This window comes from Cupressus sempervirens, chromosome 10, assembly GCF_028749045.1.
Source record: "Cupressus sempervirens isolate cs-2001-9-10 chromosome 10, ASM2874904v1, whole genome shotgun sequence".
NCBI lineage: Eukaryota > Viridiplantae > Streptophyta > Pinopsida > Cupressales > Cupressaceae > Cupressus > Cupressus sempervirens.
This window is the reverse complement of record NC_143127.1, coordinates 277,809,293-277,827,817: the sequence shown is the minus strand read 5'-3', so window position 1 is coordinate 277,827,817 and position 18,525 is coordinate 277,809,293. Positions and strand designations below refer to the sequence as shown.

General features: G+C 36.7%; 1 protein-coding gene across 3 annotated transcripts in view; it reads right to left on the bottom strand.

Annotated features, from left to right (window-relative positions):
• Positions 1-7,066: 7,066 nt before the first annotated feature.
• LOC149533726 (EKC/KEOPS complex subunit tprkb-like protein) overlaps positions 7,067-18,525 on the bottom strand; it is a 68,347-nt gene continuing 56,888 nt past the window's right edge. For 2 of the 3 annotated variants that reach the window (XM_089805230.1, XM_089805231.1), the window contains exons 5-6: positions 7,749-7,835; positions 7,067-7,670 (exon numbers count right to left, since the gene is read on the bottom strand). In XM_089805230.1, coding sequence (XP_089661356.1) covers positions 7,584-7,670; positions 7,749-7,835 — 174 coding nt within the window. In that variant the 3' untranslated portion in view covers positions 7,067-7,583. The remainder of the gene's footprint in view (positions 7,671-7,748; positions 7,836-18,525) is intronic. The other variant, XR_016357211.1, reaches the window with a different exon arrangement.

Genomic DNA, 18,525 nt, shown 5'->3' with positions numbered 1-18,525 from the left:
CATAGTGCAAGACTTCATCCTTGAGGCAAAACATTCTCAAATCTGCTTGTAGGTTTTCAGGTATCCTAGGGGTCCAGGTGCATCTCCTTCAGAATTATTTCCTTCATTTTGGACTTGGGGACTAGATAGATATTGCCCTTGTAGTAGATAATATCATCTACCACCATATACCTATTATCTTGTACTTGACCATCCATCAACTGGCAGGAAAATATGTTCTTGGAGTATTCAACCAATAGGTGTTCCTTCTAGTCCACTGAAATTTCACACAAAGAGCATATTGCAGGCCTTCTTGATAGAGCATCGACCACTACATTATGTTTTCCCTTCACATACTCAATATCAAAGTCAAATGCTTGGATTGTGCTCACCCACTTCTATTGTCGTTCATTTTAATCTATCTACTTCTAAAAAATATCTCCTGTTGTTGTGATCTGTCTGCACCACAAATTTTGCTCCAATGAGATACTGTCGAAACTTTGTTAGTGCATGCATGATTGCGAGCATCTCTTTATCATAGATGGAGTAAAGTCATTCTGTTCTTGAGAGTTTTCGACTCTCGAATGCAACGGGGTCATGATTCTGCATCAACACTGCCCCAATACCTTCCCCTGATGCATCACACTCCAAGATGAAGGGTAGATTGAAATTGGGTAGTGCCAACACCGAGCATGAACTCATGACTTCCTTCAACTTGTCAAAGATGTGTTGTGCCTTTGCATCCCTATGGAAAGATCATTTTTTTGTCAAATATGGCAGTGGTGCACTAAGTTGTGAGAAGCCCTTCATGAACCTTTTGTAATAACTACACAATCCAAGGAATCCACGTAGATAGGAGAAAGTCTTGGGAGGCGGCCAATCCAAGATGGCTTGAATCTTTTCCTCGTGTACCTGAACCCCTTGAGCATTGATTATGTGACCTAGGTACAATATCTATGTCATTCCAAACTCACATTTAAACCTCTTGGCAAACAGTGATTGTGACTCCATGATCCTGATTACTTCATCCAAATGCCTCAAATGTTCCTCCCATGTCTTATTGTAAATAAGAATGTCATCAAAAAACACCAGTAGGAACTTTCGTAGTTACTTGTTCAAGATGTGGTTCATGCATGACTAGAAAGTAGTTGGAGCATTAGTCAGATCAAATGGCATGACCAAGAACTCATAATGGTCATAATGGCAACTAAAGGCAGTCTTCTCCACATCTTCATCCCTCATGCTAACCTGATGGTATCCAAAATGAAGATCTATTTTAGAAAAATAAAGTGCACCATGTAACTCGTCCAATAATTTGTCAATCCTGGGAATAGGGTACCTATTTTTAATGGTTTTCTTGTTCAGTGCACAGTAGTCCACACACATTCAAAGGGTTCCATCCTTCTTCTTAACCAAAACTACTAACGATGCAAAAGGACTAGAACTAGGCCTAATTCATCCTTTCTCTAGGAGTTCTTGGATCATTTTTTCTATCTCATCCTTAAACCTTTTAAGATGGCAGTAGGGTGTAGTGATGACGGGTTTGGCTCCTTCCTCCAACTCAATGGTATGCTCAAATCCTCTGCGTGGAGGGATGCCTAGAGGGATGTCGACAAAGACTATACTATGCTTATCCAACACTGTGTGAAGCTCATCATCCTGGTAGTCCGTCTACTGTCCCTTCATTGGTTTTGCTAAGATCAAACATCATGTTGCCCAAACAATGTCGTCATGTCGAAGAACGGCTTCCATCCGTTGTGCTAAGATTTTCTTTGGCCCTCCATTTGACATTCCCCTGAGGACTACCTTCTTTCCATCCACTTCGAATGAAAACTCCATTTGTTTGAAGCTTTGTGTGTATTCGCCCAAAGTTTCCATCCATTAGATGCCAAGAATGACTTCCATGTCATCTTAGATCTACTGCAAAGAAATCTTCAGTCATTGTATGGTTTCCCATGGTAATGCTAAGTTGTGGGACCAAATGGGTACATGATAGGAGGTTTCCACCTGCTACCTTGACTTGGAATCTCGCATGTGCCTCCGTAGCTAAATCTCTTTGTTTCACAAGTGATGAATTAATGAAATTGAGTGTGGCCCCACTGTCCAGCATGACTATGACCCGTTGTCCTTGGAGAGTTCCTCATACCCGAAAAATAGTACACCTCGGAGTGTTAGCAAGAGCAATGGTACCTCCTCAACATACTAGCACAACAATCCTCACTACAAGATTTATGTTACCCTCTTTGGAAATTTGTTAATCATCTTCTTTGACTTTTGGTTCCTCATCTCCTTCACTATCTAACATCACCTCTATGTAATGGATCTTCCCCTTCCCTAAGCATCGATGTCCTAGTTCCCATGATTCCTTACAATTAAACAATAGCTTCCTCCTCCTCAAATCTTGTTTGGTATTGACTGCTTCTTTGGAGGGGGCTTGTTGTCTTTCTCCTTCAGAGCGATGGGTGGCCTGGCAGGTGAATAACTTTTAGAAGAAGTGGATGTTGACATGTCTCGTGCCTTCTTGATTGTTGCCACAAGTGTGTTAGAGTTAAAACCCTTCACCCAGCCCTTTAAGGGTTCGATCAACCCATCCATGAATAAGACAACAAATCTTCTCTCTGAAATGTCTGTCACTAGTATTGAATGCCTCTGAAATTTTGTAATGTAACTCCCTATTGCTCCAGTTTTCTTTAGTTGTGCCAACTCCTTGAAGTTAAGCTTTGGATCCTTTATGTCAAAGCGGTCAATAAGTCTCTCCATGAAATCAACATATGAAGTGATTCAATCATGACTGAGGGTGACCATCCCATGGTGCCCCCATTCATGAGTGATTCCCTCCAATGAAGGTGTCGCAAACTTGATTGCCTCTTCTTCAAGCATGGGGTTGTGCTAGAAGTATGTATTAGCCTTATGAACCCATGCTCGTGTTGATGTATACCCAGATCCATCAAAGCATGATAAGTTTATCTTTCCGATTTTTCGTCTAATGTCATCATTGTAATTTCCCTGCCTCCTAGAATATCTCATTTGCAAATCCACATAATCCTTAAGGACAATCCTGCACCAAATCTAGCATCAAACCAATCTTGACAGAATTGATCTTGCTTCTCGAGGAAGGTAGGCTCTTGTTCCCTAGGTTGTTCCAACTGTTGGGGAAATGTCGACATCATTGGTCGTGTTTGGGAACGCTCTGTGTGAAGCCTCTCATTGACAGAATTATCAACAAACCCATTGTGTCCTCCATTTGTCCTTCCTTCTGCCAAAAGTCGAAGGGTCTCACTAATTTGATCTTTGCCCCTTTGCCAAGGTCTCACCGAGCTATCGTTGTCCATTCAGCAAGGTTCCACTAAGTTGTTGTCCTCTTATTAGCTCCCTTAGAAGTTGCATCATCTCAGTGCTTGATTCATCCATTCTTCCTACTGATCGGGATCTTGGTAGCATCCAATGTCACTGACAGGTTGGCAAGATCACCAGCTCTGATAACACTATAATGTTCCTTGTCCAGACTAAGAGGAGTACGATGGATTCAAGACCATACGTCAAATTTTTTGTGAATATGGAGGGATATATGGACTATGGGGTACATATGGTGAAGAGGACCCTAGTACGATGGTTGGTAGTAGAAGATCAAAAAAGAAGTACGGAGGGGATGGAAATGTATGGAATATGGAAGTGTATGGAGTACGGAGGGAGGTATTACGAATGACAGATGAAGGGAGGAGTACAAATGGAGGGAGGTAGTACGACGGATGGAGGGAGGAGTACAGATAGAGGGAGGGGTACAAATGGAGGGAGGAGTATGGTGGATGGAGGGAGGAGTACGGGTGGAGGGGGAGGGAGGAGTATTGTACAAAAATTGGAAAGAGCATACAAACTCATATGCAAATAATATTAGAACACAACTCCATCAAATAAATGTCAAGCATGAATAGATATTGAATACCAATATTCTCCAATTAATACTCACAGACAGATGGCGCTCTGATTTTCCATATCTAGGCGAAGTATTACAAGCAACAAAATAGGGTGAGGGTTGAATCCCGCCGAAACCGAAAAGCCAAGTAGGGAAGATCTTTCACTTTTGAAATGGTGAACAATAGAGAACTCCAACAGGAATTCACTGTACAAAGAAAATAATCCAAATTGCATGTCTAAAACAACCTACAATAAGGCCTTATAAAGGGCTTCGAGGAAGCTTCTTGAAGGATTACAAAAGTATCGATAGGCTAGCAAGTACTAAACAAAAATAAAGAGTGGGTACAAGAGAGTGGGTCCGAGAGATTAAAAACATTGATTTTCGGCCACATAAGAAAACATTATTATTTAATAATATTGGGGACATCACACTAAACTCGTAATGAACTAGAGATGGTGGTTATACTCCATTCTCAAGTAGTCTATCAATCCCCCTTATAACCTTTAACTTATGTATCCAAGTTGATTGACATGGGCATGCAAGCCACAAAATATAATATGGAGCTCACCAAATAGTCAACTACAGATTGGAAGTTATCCTCCATTCTAATGTCAGCCACCAACCTCGCTTGTGATCTTTAGGTTACATACCTGAGCTAATTGACATAGGCATGCAAACCCCAAGACACAATACAGAGCTCTACAAATAGTCATAACAAGTTTTTAAGCAATATGAATGAGATAACCTCCTGGACATGCATCCTTCATCAATTCTACTTGATTCCCTTCCTCTTCTCTCCACAACCATAAATAACTTGTAAAGATGATGTTTACCACCAATAATGCATTTCTTTGAACCCAGAAAGGAAAAACTTATGAATTTGAAATATGCAAATGTTATTTTACCACTTAAACAATTAATTCTCCCTCTATATATTTGCATACATTTTTTGTGTAAAGATTTGTCAAAACTCGTGTCTTGGGTCAAAATTATAAATTTAAATACACTATGGAAAGGCTAAATAATCAAGTATTCTTTTTTCGATTAAAAATTTTAGCACAATCTAACAAAACCTTATGGAATGATTTCAAAAAATTAGTATAATCTGACAAAACCTATGGAATGATTTCACATGATGAAAGAGAGTCAAGCTAGCCTAATATTTAGACCAAACTATACAAACATATTTTAATTTTTTTTAAACTAAACCATAGATAAAATTAAAACTATAATATCAATAGACCTTTTTCAGTTTTGTCTCTTGTAGCCATTGAAGTGCATTGTCCTCTTCCATGCTTCACAATATTTAGCTAATTGATTTCACAGAAAAATCAGTACCATACTCCTTTGAGTGCTAGGACATGGGTTGGTCGTGGCTGCTTAATTCTTAATAAGGAGATATTTTCATAGAAAGTCAAATTGTGATATTTATCAGGATTCAACTGTCTAGTTTTGAATCAAATTCATTGACCCATGTTTCATGAGTAGTACTGGAATAGGTAACCTCCCAAAAAATCTTGGTGCTTCAACTCTATGCACATCACCTAGATGCAATGAGTGCTAAGTGTTCCACTCGTTCTCATGAGAGATGGGTTCTTGTGAACTACTACTCATGAAACATGGGTCAATGAGTTTGACACAAAAACTACACAACTTGGCAAGCCCAAAATTTTCAACTTGGAGAAAAGTAGGCAAAATCTCGAAAACTTAGAAAGAAATTAAAATATCCATTAAAACATTTTTTTGGCAAATTTCAATTACAAAATGTAACAAAATGAAAACTGACATCTGGAAAGAAAAAATGCGTGGTTTTATAGCAAAACCAGCATGTGAAAAACACATTTTAACCAGCATATTACCTTCATCAACATTTTTACAAATGTTTTTTTATGTCTGTAAAAATGAGTTAAACTTGGAATACTCACCTAGCAAAAAAATATAGAGTACTCAGCAACTCGAGTACTCAAAGAGTTTGCAAACTATGATCACGGCTTAGATAGCTGCCCATGTTGATGAAAACAGTAATGACAGATTTTCATGCATTTCTTCAAACACCTGTGTAAATTGCCTCTTTTGCTGATTTGATCTACCAGATGCTCTTCCTCTTCAAGTTCACAATACTATCCCAGACTCCACACTCATTCGTTCACAGGCACATAGAATATCTTATCACTCCTCATGCATCCATGCTTCTTGTTCCTCCCTTCTCATGTTGTTACACAAATGCCAATAATAACAAAGTAGGATGTCCTATTTTTCCACTTTATCCAGAGTTTTTTCTTTAAACTGGTCTCAGTAAATAATTAACAATTGCAGGCTGAAAAGGCATAACTACTCCAGCCATAGAGCAGCAAGCCAAAATCTTATGCTGAATTTAAGAGAAATAAATTGAAAGAGCCTTTGATACAATCTTGAGCAACTCAAAACAGAAAACTGCACTATATAGTTGCTTTTGCTAATGAACATTACCATTCAAAGACCATACCCAACAACAAAATATTAAAGATGTGCATAAGGCAACATGGTGTTGAGAAAAGATTTAAAAGAACACTAAAAATTTGCATTATGGTGGAATGGTTTTCATGAATATCATACCAAATAAAAGTGTCCACCTACACACCAGCACCCTCAAATACCAACAGAGCTTTGAAAAATAACAATATCTAAGACTCCTCAGGTATCAAAGAATAAAACAATTTTATGCACATATATCAAGATAACATTGTTCATAATCCTAAGAGAACTATACAATGAATTTGGGTCCTATTTTTAAGCCCCGTATCCCTCCTCTCAACAGCTTAATTCTAAACCAAATATATGTGTAATAGGTTTAATAAATTAAAATTTAAAGAAATAGGTAACACAACTATGACTTAACGGAGTGCATAACAGTTCACTCTATCTATAGGATGGCACACTAACTTAAATTGTTGCTAAAATGACAATTTTTAAAGGTAATTAAGAAAGTTCAGTGGTACACTCCCATAGCTATGAGGCTCTCAACCTGCAGGGCTTAAATTTGGGTCAAAACCCTATTGATCTCTGTCAACCTTTGACCCAGCGAAGGGTACAATGTCAAATAACTTTTTGAATGAGCTTCATCTAAACAAAAAGAAAGATGGCCTTGGAAAATTGATGCAAGCAGCATAATCCCTTTGAAAAGCCCACAAGTTCATTTCATTTGAGATTTTATTTTAAGAAGCCAAATGAAGTTTAATTACATTCAGTGATATATATAGTCCAATTCATTAGCAGAATACTGGAAGGAAAGAAAAATAATATTGTGTGAAACCATCATAAAATGGTATATATGCATGCTGCCTTTGGGGAGGTTTCATTTACAGTGCTTAATCAATAAAACACGGCTTAGTGAAAGCAACTGTGAGGTAATACAGAAGCATTCTGTTATCCTAGAAAACACGACAAGAAACTGTTCAGAAAAATGAGTTCATTTGATACGTAACAGCATAATATAGGTTGTAACAATTGATCAATCTCAAAAAAAAGGCTATTTTGATTTGCAATGCATATGATTCTTAACATTAAAAGCATACCTAAAAGTACAAATGCTGTGTATAACTTTTAGGAGATTTTAATTCTGCAGACTTGTGTACCATGATAAATGCTAAGATAATCTGAAATTTCTAACCACGTCTTGTATTACGTAAATTTGCCATCTCCATCCACTTCACAAGGCATCTCGAACAGCGATTCGGCACACAATGGCATCAGCCAAAGATGAAACCCCTAGTTCAAGAGATGAAATCTTATAATGCTGCAAAAAACAGAATATTGTCAAACAGTATTACATCGATAATACATAATTCTGAATGAATGTTTGTAGAACACATACCTTTTGAATCAGAGCTTTGTCAGCTCTGATCGCCAAGTCCGACAAATTTAGTTCTGTACCATTAATAAGCCTCCTAGTAGCCTCCAACTGTTGCAAGGTAAAATATTCATAAGAACTACTTAGATACTCTACTCTATGCAAAAACGTACAAACCCAGAAAGAAGTGAATTTGCTCAAATTTCCACACCATATACAAAGTTGGGAGCTTAAATGTTCGAAGAATGTACAGAATCTCCAAAACCATGCTAAAAGATAAGTCTCGTCTTAGTGCCAAGATGAATCTCATGCACATTTTGTACATATATATTTTGGCTTGGAAGGACATCTTATTAATGTTATTTGTTCAAGTATAGTTGTTTGAAGACTTGCATCAGTCTTAAGGGCTTCATGGTCTTACACTACGTCAGAAGGTTGGAGTTCAACAACTATGAGGTTCCACAAGTCAAACAAAATCTACATTAAATCTGCCTTTTGTAATTTTCAAAAAAATATAAGTACCTATATGTTGTTTTTATTATATGTTTATGAGTTCCATGCAGAGAACTTTATAATATTGTATTAAATATTAATATTGTCAATATAATAAAATAATAATAACATAAATTAAAATAAGTTTTAATCAAACCAAAAAATAAAATTAAAATCTTATTAAAAGTAACTCAAACCTAAAAACACAAAATAAAAATCATATAAGTTAATAACTATAAAAATTTTAGAGCTGTTGGCCGAAGATTATTTGGATTCTGAACAGAGTCAACGGGGATCGGGAGTTGCAGAGAAATGATGGACGGGAGTTGCACATCACAAAAACGACAGACGACAGTGGAGATATGCCACCAGCCAGCCAGCCACAGAAACGATCTGAGCACAAACGATTGCAGAGTTGCAGACAGCCAACCACAGACAAAATGTTGCCCTAACCGCCGTCACAATTGAAACTTGAAACGTTGTCATAGCCATCAATGAACAGAAACGAAGTTACCATATCAATTTTGGTCGACTAGTAATGAATTTTTTTTATTTTGTTTGGATTTGCCGAATTTTTAACCTAAAGCCGGAAATTCAGCAAGCCCTGTGACTTAGGTCTTACGGACATTCATGGAAGTGTGTGATGATACATGCATATTACAAAAAAAAAAAAGTGCCGTATGATTGGAAATGTTAATAAATTGCAATTTCAGGGCAGTCAACCATCCACCATGTTCCCCCATTTACAGGATTCCTCTCCCTACTGTCAGCTTCTCTCCAGGTTCAGAGCCTTCTTAATAGCATTAGGATAGATGGCCAAATTCTTTTACTAAACCCTTGAAAGGTTCAAATAAGCCTTTTGTAAACAGCATAGTCAATCTCCTCATAGTGATGTCACTGCTTCCATAACCGTCACTCCCTCATCCCATGTTTCATTACTAACAATATGTTTGTAGTGTCAACGAATTATCATATGAGACCATCAAGAAGTCTCATCCCACCAAATGATTCCTGCATATGCTTTCTTTGCATTTAACAATATCCAAGACCATTAGGTATATTTGTAATATGGAATAGTTGTATTCTTCAATTAAGTGGATTGTGTGTTTAATTGTATCACACTATTCAGATAATTGACTATTAGATTACCCTAATGGTTTTGGTATTCATAGCTTTATTTTCAAAACGGGGCTGCTAAGGACCATCAATAACAGTGGATTGCAGGATCATATAAAATTCAAAAAAATCCAGTTTTCAGCTTTCATAATTGATAACCAGAACATTAACAGTAGATATTTTTAGAAGACACTATGCATTCCATAAGAACGTATTAATAAGCTTAAACTGGTAATCTGGGCGATGAGATTTGAAGGTTCGACAAGAATATTCAAAATATTAGTTGAGGATAAAGTACAATAGAAAATGCCTCATCTTCATGGCCACCTACAGGACCTTGCACAACACAAGCAAATGGATAAAACAGGCAGGTAGAGTCATCAACCTTAGGTTTCAAAGCATATATGATCTGAAGATCCCTAAAAATAGCGCTGAGCTATGTTCAATTTAAGTAATATAATATTGGATGAACAGGCCACACTGCTCAAGAACACTTTATGATTTCTTTAAACAATTCATGTCATCATTTGCAAAGATCATGTTTAACAAACACCAAATTTAACTACGACTCTTGTTTGCATTAGAAGAAATCCTTACTTGCACAACAACTTAAAAATAAGGGTGGAATATTAGTAGATTCAAAGTTAATATAACTTTGGAGGGAAATGAACTATGCATGTTAATGTAATATTTATTTCACAAAAGATAGTGTTTATTCTAACTGTATATTGCCATTGATTAATAAGTCTTCTCAGCATATTAGAAATATTTAATTGTCCTCACCTAGGTAGCCAGTAATGACATGTCACCTTGACATAAGGTGTGTTAGTTCCCAAAACCATACATTGGAAATCCAAGAGCTTGCCAGTTGCCACTTCTCCGATAGGATTCCGTAAACAGTTTTGGCCAACAATCGAGAATCACCTCGATTCCCCTGCACTTAAGGCTCCACTACACCTAGTTGGGTAGACCTTCTCCTCGAACCTGATCAATGGTTCAGAGCTTTTCTATAGAGATTTTAAGCTTTGGAGAGTTCTTCGGTTGACAAAGTCCTTGAACTCAATTAAAATAAAACTGAATGCTGAGTGTTTGAATTGAATGAATTGTATAAGGTTTTAACAATGGATTTGAAGTTTGTAAGAAGTTATAGATTTTTTGACTTCAAATATAAATCCAATACTTCAATGATAAAAGACCAGTGCTTTAGCTTATTCGGGCAATAGAGTCAACTATGATGAAGATTATAGCATACAACTTTAAAATGTTCTATGCACATAAACTATAAATAATTTAATAATCAAGACGCAACGGATCAAATATATATACGCAATTCTAAACTAGTCCAAATTGTGCTTTAACTCCTAAGGTCAGGGAGACAGACTAGACACAGATTCAGAAACAATTTAATATTTCACAATATCTGCAATGATTGAGTTTAAAATGCCATAGATGACCACGTCCACTTATCTGACATAAATTGTTTATGGAATTTTAAAAATAATTATAAAGGACAAATCATCTACAGCTTAAATCTTCATGCCATTTAAATAATCAAAAAGCAACAAAGGCTTTTATTGATCATAAAAATATAATGAATAAATTTATATTACAAAGTAATATTAAAGCTCCTTATCCCTCCATACAAAATAAATATATTACATTTGTACTCCTCTTCCAAATGTGTCTTGTTAATGTCAAAAATGTCTTCTTTCAAATGGTTTTTTCGAATATGTCCTATTGAATATGTCTTATGTGTTTTTTTCAGTAAGAGAATCTCTTATTTATAAGAGGGCAAAAGGATGAAAGATTGCTTCTAAGCAACATACCGCTCCATAATAAATAATTGACTGATAATTGTATTAGTGCGGACTCTTAAACTTAGTTTATAATATAATCTAGACTTTGTTTTAAGCCCCAAAACCAAAATGTTTAATTTGTGAGCACTCTTTTATTATCGAGTAAACATAATTAAATTCCTTGTAGACGGTAATGGATATAGATATCAGCCGAACGCCATGGAATAGTTTTCCAGTTTTCCAGTCGCACATACTCTCCATCGAAGTGTTTTCATACCAGTTAACAACATGATGATAATTCTCCCAACTCCTCAAGTGTTTTTGTATGCAAATATACTCAGCATTATTGACAACCATTGAAGATGATGCTCTTTGTCCTTTGCATATAGTGGATTCACGATGGCTCCTTGTGAATGGATGACATGTTTGGCTTGGACTTTGATGCTTCTAGAATCTTTCACATACATTATTTATTTTTATTGATGCCGTCTTATTTCTTTTAAGCAGTCAATACCTCATTCGATGTTGTTTAGTTCGAGCTCTCCCTTATGCGTTTTTATTTATGCTATGCTCGTCCATGCTCGCTCTACTTTCTTTTTTCTCCGTCTGTCAATAATTGTAGAGCCTCGCTCATGGATGGCCCCCAGATTGCTAAATGCCTTATGCACAGGGATGCTGTGAAAAACACCCTCTCCATCTCAACGATATTATATTGAAAGTCAAACCTTTGATACGTTGTTTCCAGACTCTAACAATGGTTTTGACCAAATTAAAATGTTCCGTTTTGAAGCATCAAAAGACTTCCTACCATACACAATTTCCACCTATAACACCCCAAAAGAAAACACATCAGTTTTCTTGTCAGTTATCCTATGCATATACTTTGATATTGTTCTTTCGAATTAAGGTTATGAACTCTGATGTCTTGATAGCAATGCAAGTCTCTATCATTCTTGATTTCTGTTTATGTTGAACACATGTGCGTGACTGTATGATTTGTCTGATACATTAATATCTCTATTTGCATATTACTGTTGTTTTATTCCAGTCACTGTATGTACACTCTTGCTGATGAATCCTAATTTTGTATTCTTTCAATGATGATGTGACAAGTGGAAACCATTAAGGCATTTCTCCAATTGGTCTTTATGTCTGATGTTTGGTGGCTTCTCTCTAATAAATCTCTGCTAGCATAAATGCTGCAGCAACGTACTTAACACATCAATACACAATAGACAATATTTCAATGTATGCAAATCTTAATTGCTCCTCCTGTCATCATCTAATATAATACTTCAGGGATGTTCTGTATGCTTCCTTGCTCTCTTTGCCATCAGTACCTCAATGAATGTTTTGAAAGTTGTTATCGCCTTGAAAGAAAAAACCATGTTCTCTTTGAGCATTAAGATTCCTTACAACATCTGCATAAGCTGAAGCCCTCTTTTCAAGAAAAGGTATCTGATGCAGCAGCATCCAGAGGTATAAGGGCAATCCTGTGTCACCCAAAAAAAATGTACTTAGACTTAGTTTCTGTTTCATGTCTTTACATTTTTGGATACCCATTTGGGTCAAATAAAGGTTCCAACTCTCACAGTTCAACTATCAGTGTGCTAGAAAATCCCGAAAAAATAGGAGCATGCAATTTGGCCATCATTTTGGTGACCTAGAAGGTGTGAATTGGCTAGATGAATGTAATTGTGATTTAGAGCATTCCAGAAAAAGAATCAGGTCAAAAGGCCCCACGGTTTGAAAGTTATTGCAGTTTTTCGAGTTTTGGAGACCTCCTAAGAATGCTTCAAAGTCAGGTTAGGGGCATTAAATGACCTCGAAAAGGGCCGAAAAATGGGGGACGAGCAAAGCTTGTCCATAGCGCTATAAAGCACTTTGAGAGCTTTCCGGAAATGTAAACGGTTCGTCAATCGGAGCTATGGTTCAAAAGTTATGCCTCTCGGAAGTTCGGTTACCATTTCTGGATTCTTCTAGATTTGCACTGACTTCTAATGCAGCTTTTGGAACCTTCTATTTGGTCGGTGGATGCTTACTAGCACTTTCTAGAATGTACTCCTAGTCCTTAACCCTCCGGGGTCTATTTAAGGAGATTTTTGGCATTGTAAAAGTCAGTTCAGAGTGGAGTTTGAGAGGAGGTGCTGAAAGGAGAAATTATCTCCAGATTTATGCTATTGTAAGCCCTTAGGGCATGTTTTGAAGTTTATTTTCTCTGTACTATTTGTACTAGCTTATTTTCTCAGTTAATATAATTTCCCTTTTCTGTTGTGTCCATTCTGTTCTTGGGTTGTGTCCCCATCAAGTAAATAGGAGCATGCAATTTGGCCATCATTTTGATGACCTAGAAGGTGTGAATTGGCTAGATGAATGTAATTGTGATTTAGAGCATTCCAGAAAAAGAATCAGGTCAAAAGGCCCCACGGTTTGAAAGTTATTGCAGTTTTTCGAGTTTTGGAGACCTCCTAAGAATGCTTCAAAGTCAGGTTAGGGGCATTAAATGACCTCGAAAAGGGCCGAAAAATGGGGGACGAGTTAAGCTTGTCCATAGGGCTATAGAGCACTTCGAGAGCTTTCCGAAAATGTAAACGGTTCGTCAATCGGAGCTACTGTTCAAAAGTTATGCCTCCCGGAAGTTCGATTACCATTTCTGGATTCTTCTAGATTTGCACCGACTTCTAATGCAGCTTCTGGAACCTTCTATTTGGTCGGTGGATGCTTACTAGCACTTTCTAGAATGTACTCCTAGTCCTTAACCCTCCGGGGTCTATTTAAGGAGATTTTTGGCATTGTAAAAGTCAGTTCGGAGTGGAGTTTGAGAGGAGGTACTGAAAGGAGAAATTATCTCCAGATTTATGCTATTGTAAGCCCTTAGGGCATGTTTTCAAGTTTATTTTCTCTGTACTGTTTGTACTAGCTTATTTTCTCAATTAATATAATTTCCCCTTTTCTGTTGTGTCCATTCTGTTCTTGGGTTGTGTCCCCATAAGTATCTCAGTTGTAGGCACTATCTCCATACTTTACGTGCCCTATGAGAGATGCGAAGTTTTGCACCTGATAAACTTCTGACACTTCGACTTATACCAGATGAGATACCGTCATTTTCTTTAGAACTGGTTGGAAGATGACTCAGATTGAGCAAAAAGCCACACCTTTCTTTTCCCCAATCACACTCAAGAACTTGCAACATATAGTCATCAAAACTCCGCAAATTCTCATGTTGGGTTGCTTGTATTGCAGAAAGCATTGCCATTTCATGAATGTTTGAATATGAGGATGTACACAATCATAAATGAAGATTCTCCACTTGGCATGGAATTTGGAACTCTAAATTTTGCCAAAATTTAGAGTTCCATCAGTGGCTCTCGTTGGGGACATATGCCCCTTGTGGGCATAATGAGTGTCCCAGCTATCTCTAGAGGAGCAAACTGTGCATCCATGCTTAACATGATGCACAGTGAAATTGGGTGGCCCCAGGCCCCCAAAAATGAACATTACTTCTTTCCTCTATCGAACACATAGTTCTAACTTCTGATCATGTAACAATTTCTTCCTTCTAATCATGGTATGCCTTTTTGTTTCTTCTTTGTCAATCTCATATTTGGTATGCAACTTTTGTTTAGCCTTAAAGAAATCATCAAGTACAACATGGTCTTTGCTAAGTAGATCTTTATGCATTTGATCAATCATGCAAACATCTAGATCAAGGTTTTTAATATTTCCTCGCACACAATCTAATCCATGATCGTACTTGTTGGTTCCCAAAACCGTAGATTGGAAATCCAAGAGCCTGCCACTTCTCTAATAGGACTTCTCAATCAGTTCTGGCCAACGAACAAGAACAACCTAGATTCCCCTGCACTTCAGGCTCTGCTACACCTAGGCGGGTAAACCTTCTCCTCGAACCTGATCACTTGGTTCAAAGTTTTTTTTAAAGTGAATTTAAGCTTTGGAGTTCTTCGACTGGCAAGTTCCTCGAACTCAATTAAAATGAAAACTGAATGCTGGGTGTTTGAATTGAATGAATTGTATAAGGTTTTATTAATAATGAATTTGATGCTTGTAGGAAGGAATATATAGATTTTTTGACTTCAATAATAGAAAGACCAGTGCCTCTGCTCATCCGGGCAATAGAGTCAACTTCAGTGAATTTTCACATACAACTTCATAAAGTTCTTATGCACTTATACTACCACCAATTAAATAATCAAGATGCAACAAATCAAATATTTATGCAATCTTAAATTAGTCCAAATTGAACTTTAACTCCTCTGGTAGGGAGACAAACTGGACAGAGATACGGAAACAATTATATATTTCACTATATATATGATGATCGAATTTAAAATGTTAAATGACCATGTCCACTTAACCGACATTTAAATTGTATACAAAATTCCAAAAAAAATTACAAAGGACGATTCATCTGTAGTTTAAATCTCCATGCCATTTAAAAATAAACAAAACACTTATTTTATTATAAAATTAAAATAATGGAATTCATATTACAAAGCCATATTGAGCCCTTATTCCTCCAAACAAGTAGATATAAAATGCTTTTCGCTGAATGTGGATGTCTTTCAATGTTTTTTTCTTCTTGCTTCTTGAGTATCTCCCTATTTATACTTTAATGATATGGGGATGCGACTTTTCAAATTAGATGCGACTATTCATAATTAACTTTAGCCCCCAAACTAAAGTAATTTATTTATTATTTTGACTTTTGACAATAACTCATTTAAATTTATTCCATTGTGACTTTTGCTCATTGAAGTATATATTATATTCCTTAGTGTTGGCGGGTTATTATCCATGTTCATGCATATAATTTTTCGTCTTTTTATTGCCGGCATCGGGCTAGGTATCTAATGTCATGGCTTTATTGATGGCGGAGTCTCTTTCTATATTTACTGGTTTATTGTCGTAGCACCAAGTCTCTTGGCATCGTGTAATTTTTACTGGCTGGTGTTTCATCTCTTCATATTTTTTATGCTCACTGTTGGCGTCTCCCATCTTCCTTTGGCTCCGTAACATATGTCTCCGAATATCTCATCCTCTGCTCCCTGTACACTGGCATCTGTTGCATCTAAACATTCCATCATTTTGTCCGAATAGGCTCAGCGTGAATCTGATTACAAATCGATACTGGAACTTATGATCGTTCAGTACTCTAGAACTTCATTTCACAATAGTTCCAAAGGCACTATATCTCTTGGTTATATGCTAACGTTGAATTCAATAAGAATGCCATTTCATTTCTGATTTTCTGTATGTCTTCAAACACTAATGTGCTCATTCCAATTTGTATTCCATGCAGAGTAGAAAAGGATTAGGCGCTGCAATGAAGTCCCAGCTATCATTCCAGACCAGATGCCAGTTATTCCTGACTTGTAACAAATAAATATGCCTAGCAATAGCCCCACCAAATAACAGGATCTGATAGCACCAAATCAGCATGATATATTCTGTGTCATAACAATAGCATATATTGTTGTTTTTAATCATCATGACACTTCAACAAGGACGTTGATGTCTCATTGGCCTGTGCATATAAGGATTTGAGTATCTTAGTTGTTTTACTCTTCTGCAATTAATTTGCTTCACCATTGGCTGTAGGATATACATCCTAAAACATTAATATAATTTGCAGAATCTCCATATCTATCAGTATTGGAACTCGAGAAGATATTCTGGTATCATGAATCATGTGCAGTTTGAATGGATTGATCTATGCTTATCTCGGTCTTTAATCACATGCTATTTGTATATTATCTTTATTTCTGGTCTTCAAACTTCTGTGCCGGTTCTTCTTTTCTGCACTCCACAAGCATACATATCTGCGGCTTAAGTTTTCATGAGGATTGCTGCCTTATTGTTACCTTTTACTTATCAGCCCATTCTGTACATATCACATGTCCAAATTGTTTGATTGCTGCTGGAGTCTATGACACATCAATTGCTTGTATTTCCATTATAAATCTCCAATATTATTTCTCAAATGGAGACTCTAATCCTTTGCAGAAATTAGAGTTCCATCAGTACTCAAGACATCGCTTTTCCTCACATAAAGGTTCTGAAGATAACTCACATTCAGGAAATGCTACTTCCCTTTACCAAGAACCTGATCAGACATGGCACTTGGAAAATTTTCAGAACTACCCTTCAACACATTTTCCTCATTCTATTTGGCTGATTCAATCTTATCACACAACTCCTGCTCATAAGATGAAGTAGTGCATGTCTCATTTATTTAATGAGAGTTTATATCCAGATCATCAAATGTTTCATCAACAAGACTAATATCTTCATTATCTCCTGAAACTTCCTCATGTTCATACATTGTACGCATTTCTATTTCATCTTCACTATATGATTCCTATGAATTACTATCTCCTTCACCCAGCAACCCTTGAGAATGCACTGATCCATCAACTTGCTCACTATGGTGAATTGAGAAAAAAATTGCACTATTTCTTTCAACATGTTTATAATATTCTAAATCTAACAATGCTGAAATTTCTTCCACACTAAGAGAATTTTCTTCCTCAATTTACAATCACTGTCATCTACTATTGCACAGGTCTCATCATGGATGAATTCTTCTTCAACTAGGCCCAAAACTTCTTCCCCATTCAAATTAGGAACATCCTCATGCATTTGTTTCTCTTTGATACCACCTTCTTCCAATATCTGAAAAAGAAGCTTCAAATCAGGGTCACTTGGTGAGACTCCCAACTCAAAAAAAAAATCCTTAAAAATTCCACATATGGAGGCTTGATGTCTGATGGTATCTCATGATAAGTGTTTTTCATCCTCATGTACAAATACGCTGAAGACTCCCCTGCAAATCTTTCCAAATTGAAAAAGGGATCAAGTGGAGACATGTTAAGATCCTCTTCCATGTTGCAATTTTGGTCTTCATCTGGTTCATAACACATGTCATTCAACACACTACCATCATGAAATTCACATAGGAACCATTGTTCAAATTGCTTCCAAGAAGAGATAAATTGTGTAGGTAATGATTCATACACCTGTCTCACATTGTCCTTCAATGTTCTGACAAACAGCTTCATCACCTGATCCTCTACGCAAACCTTATAGTCCTCTATGAATGTATAAAACACATCCAAATGCCGAATTGCCAATTCATCCCATTCTCCATGGAACTTTGGTACAAGTTGTGAAAGCTTTGGGGATAACATGCTAGGTTCATAATCAAAATTGCTGAAATCCAATGGCCTGATACCATCTAGAATAAAAGGCTTTCTTTGAAATGATCGATACATTTGAAAAAACTATCCACCATCTCCTTCTGAGTTTTCTCCCTCAGCAGAGCTACCAACTTAAGTCTTTATTGAATAGAGTCGCCACCTCTTTCGAGGAATGTATTG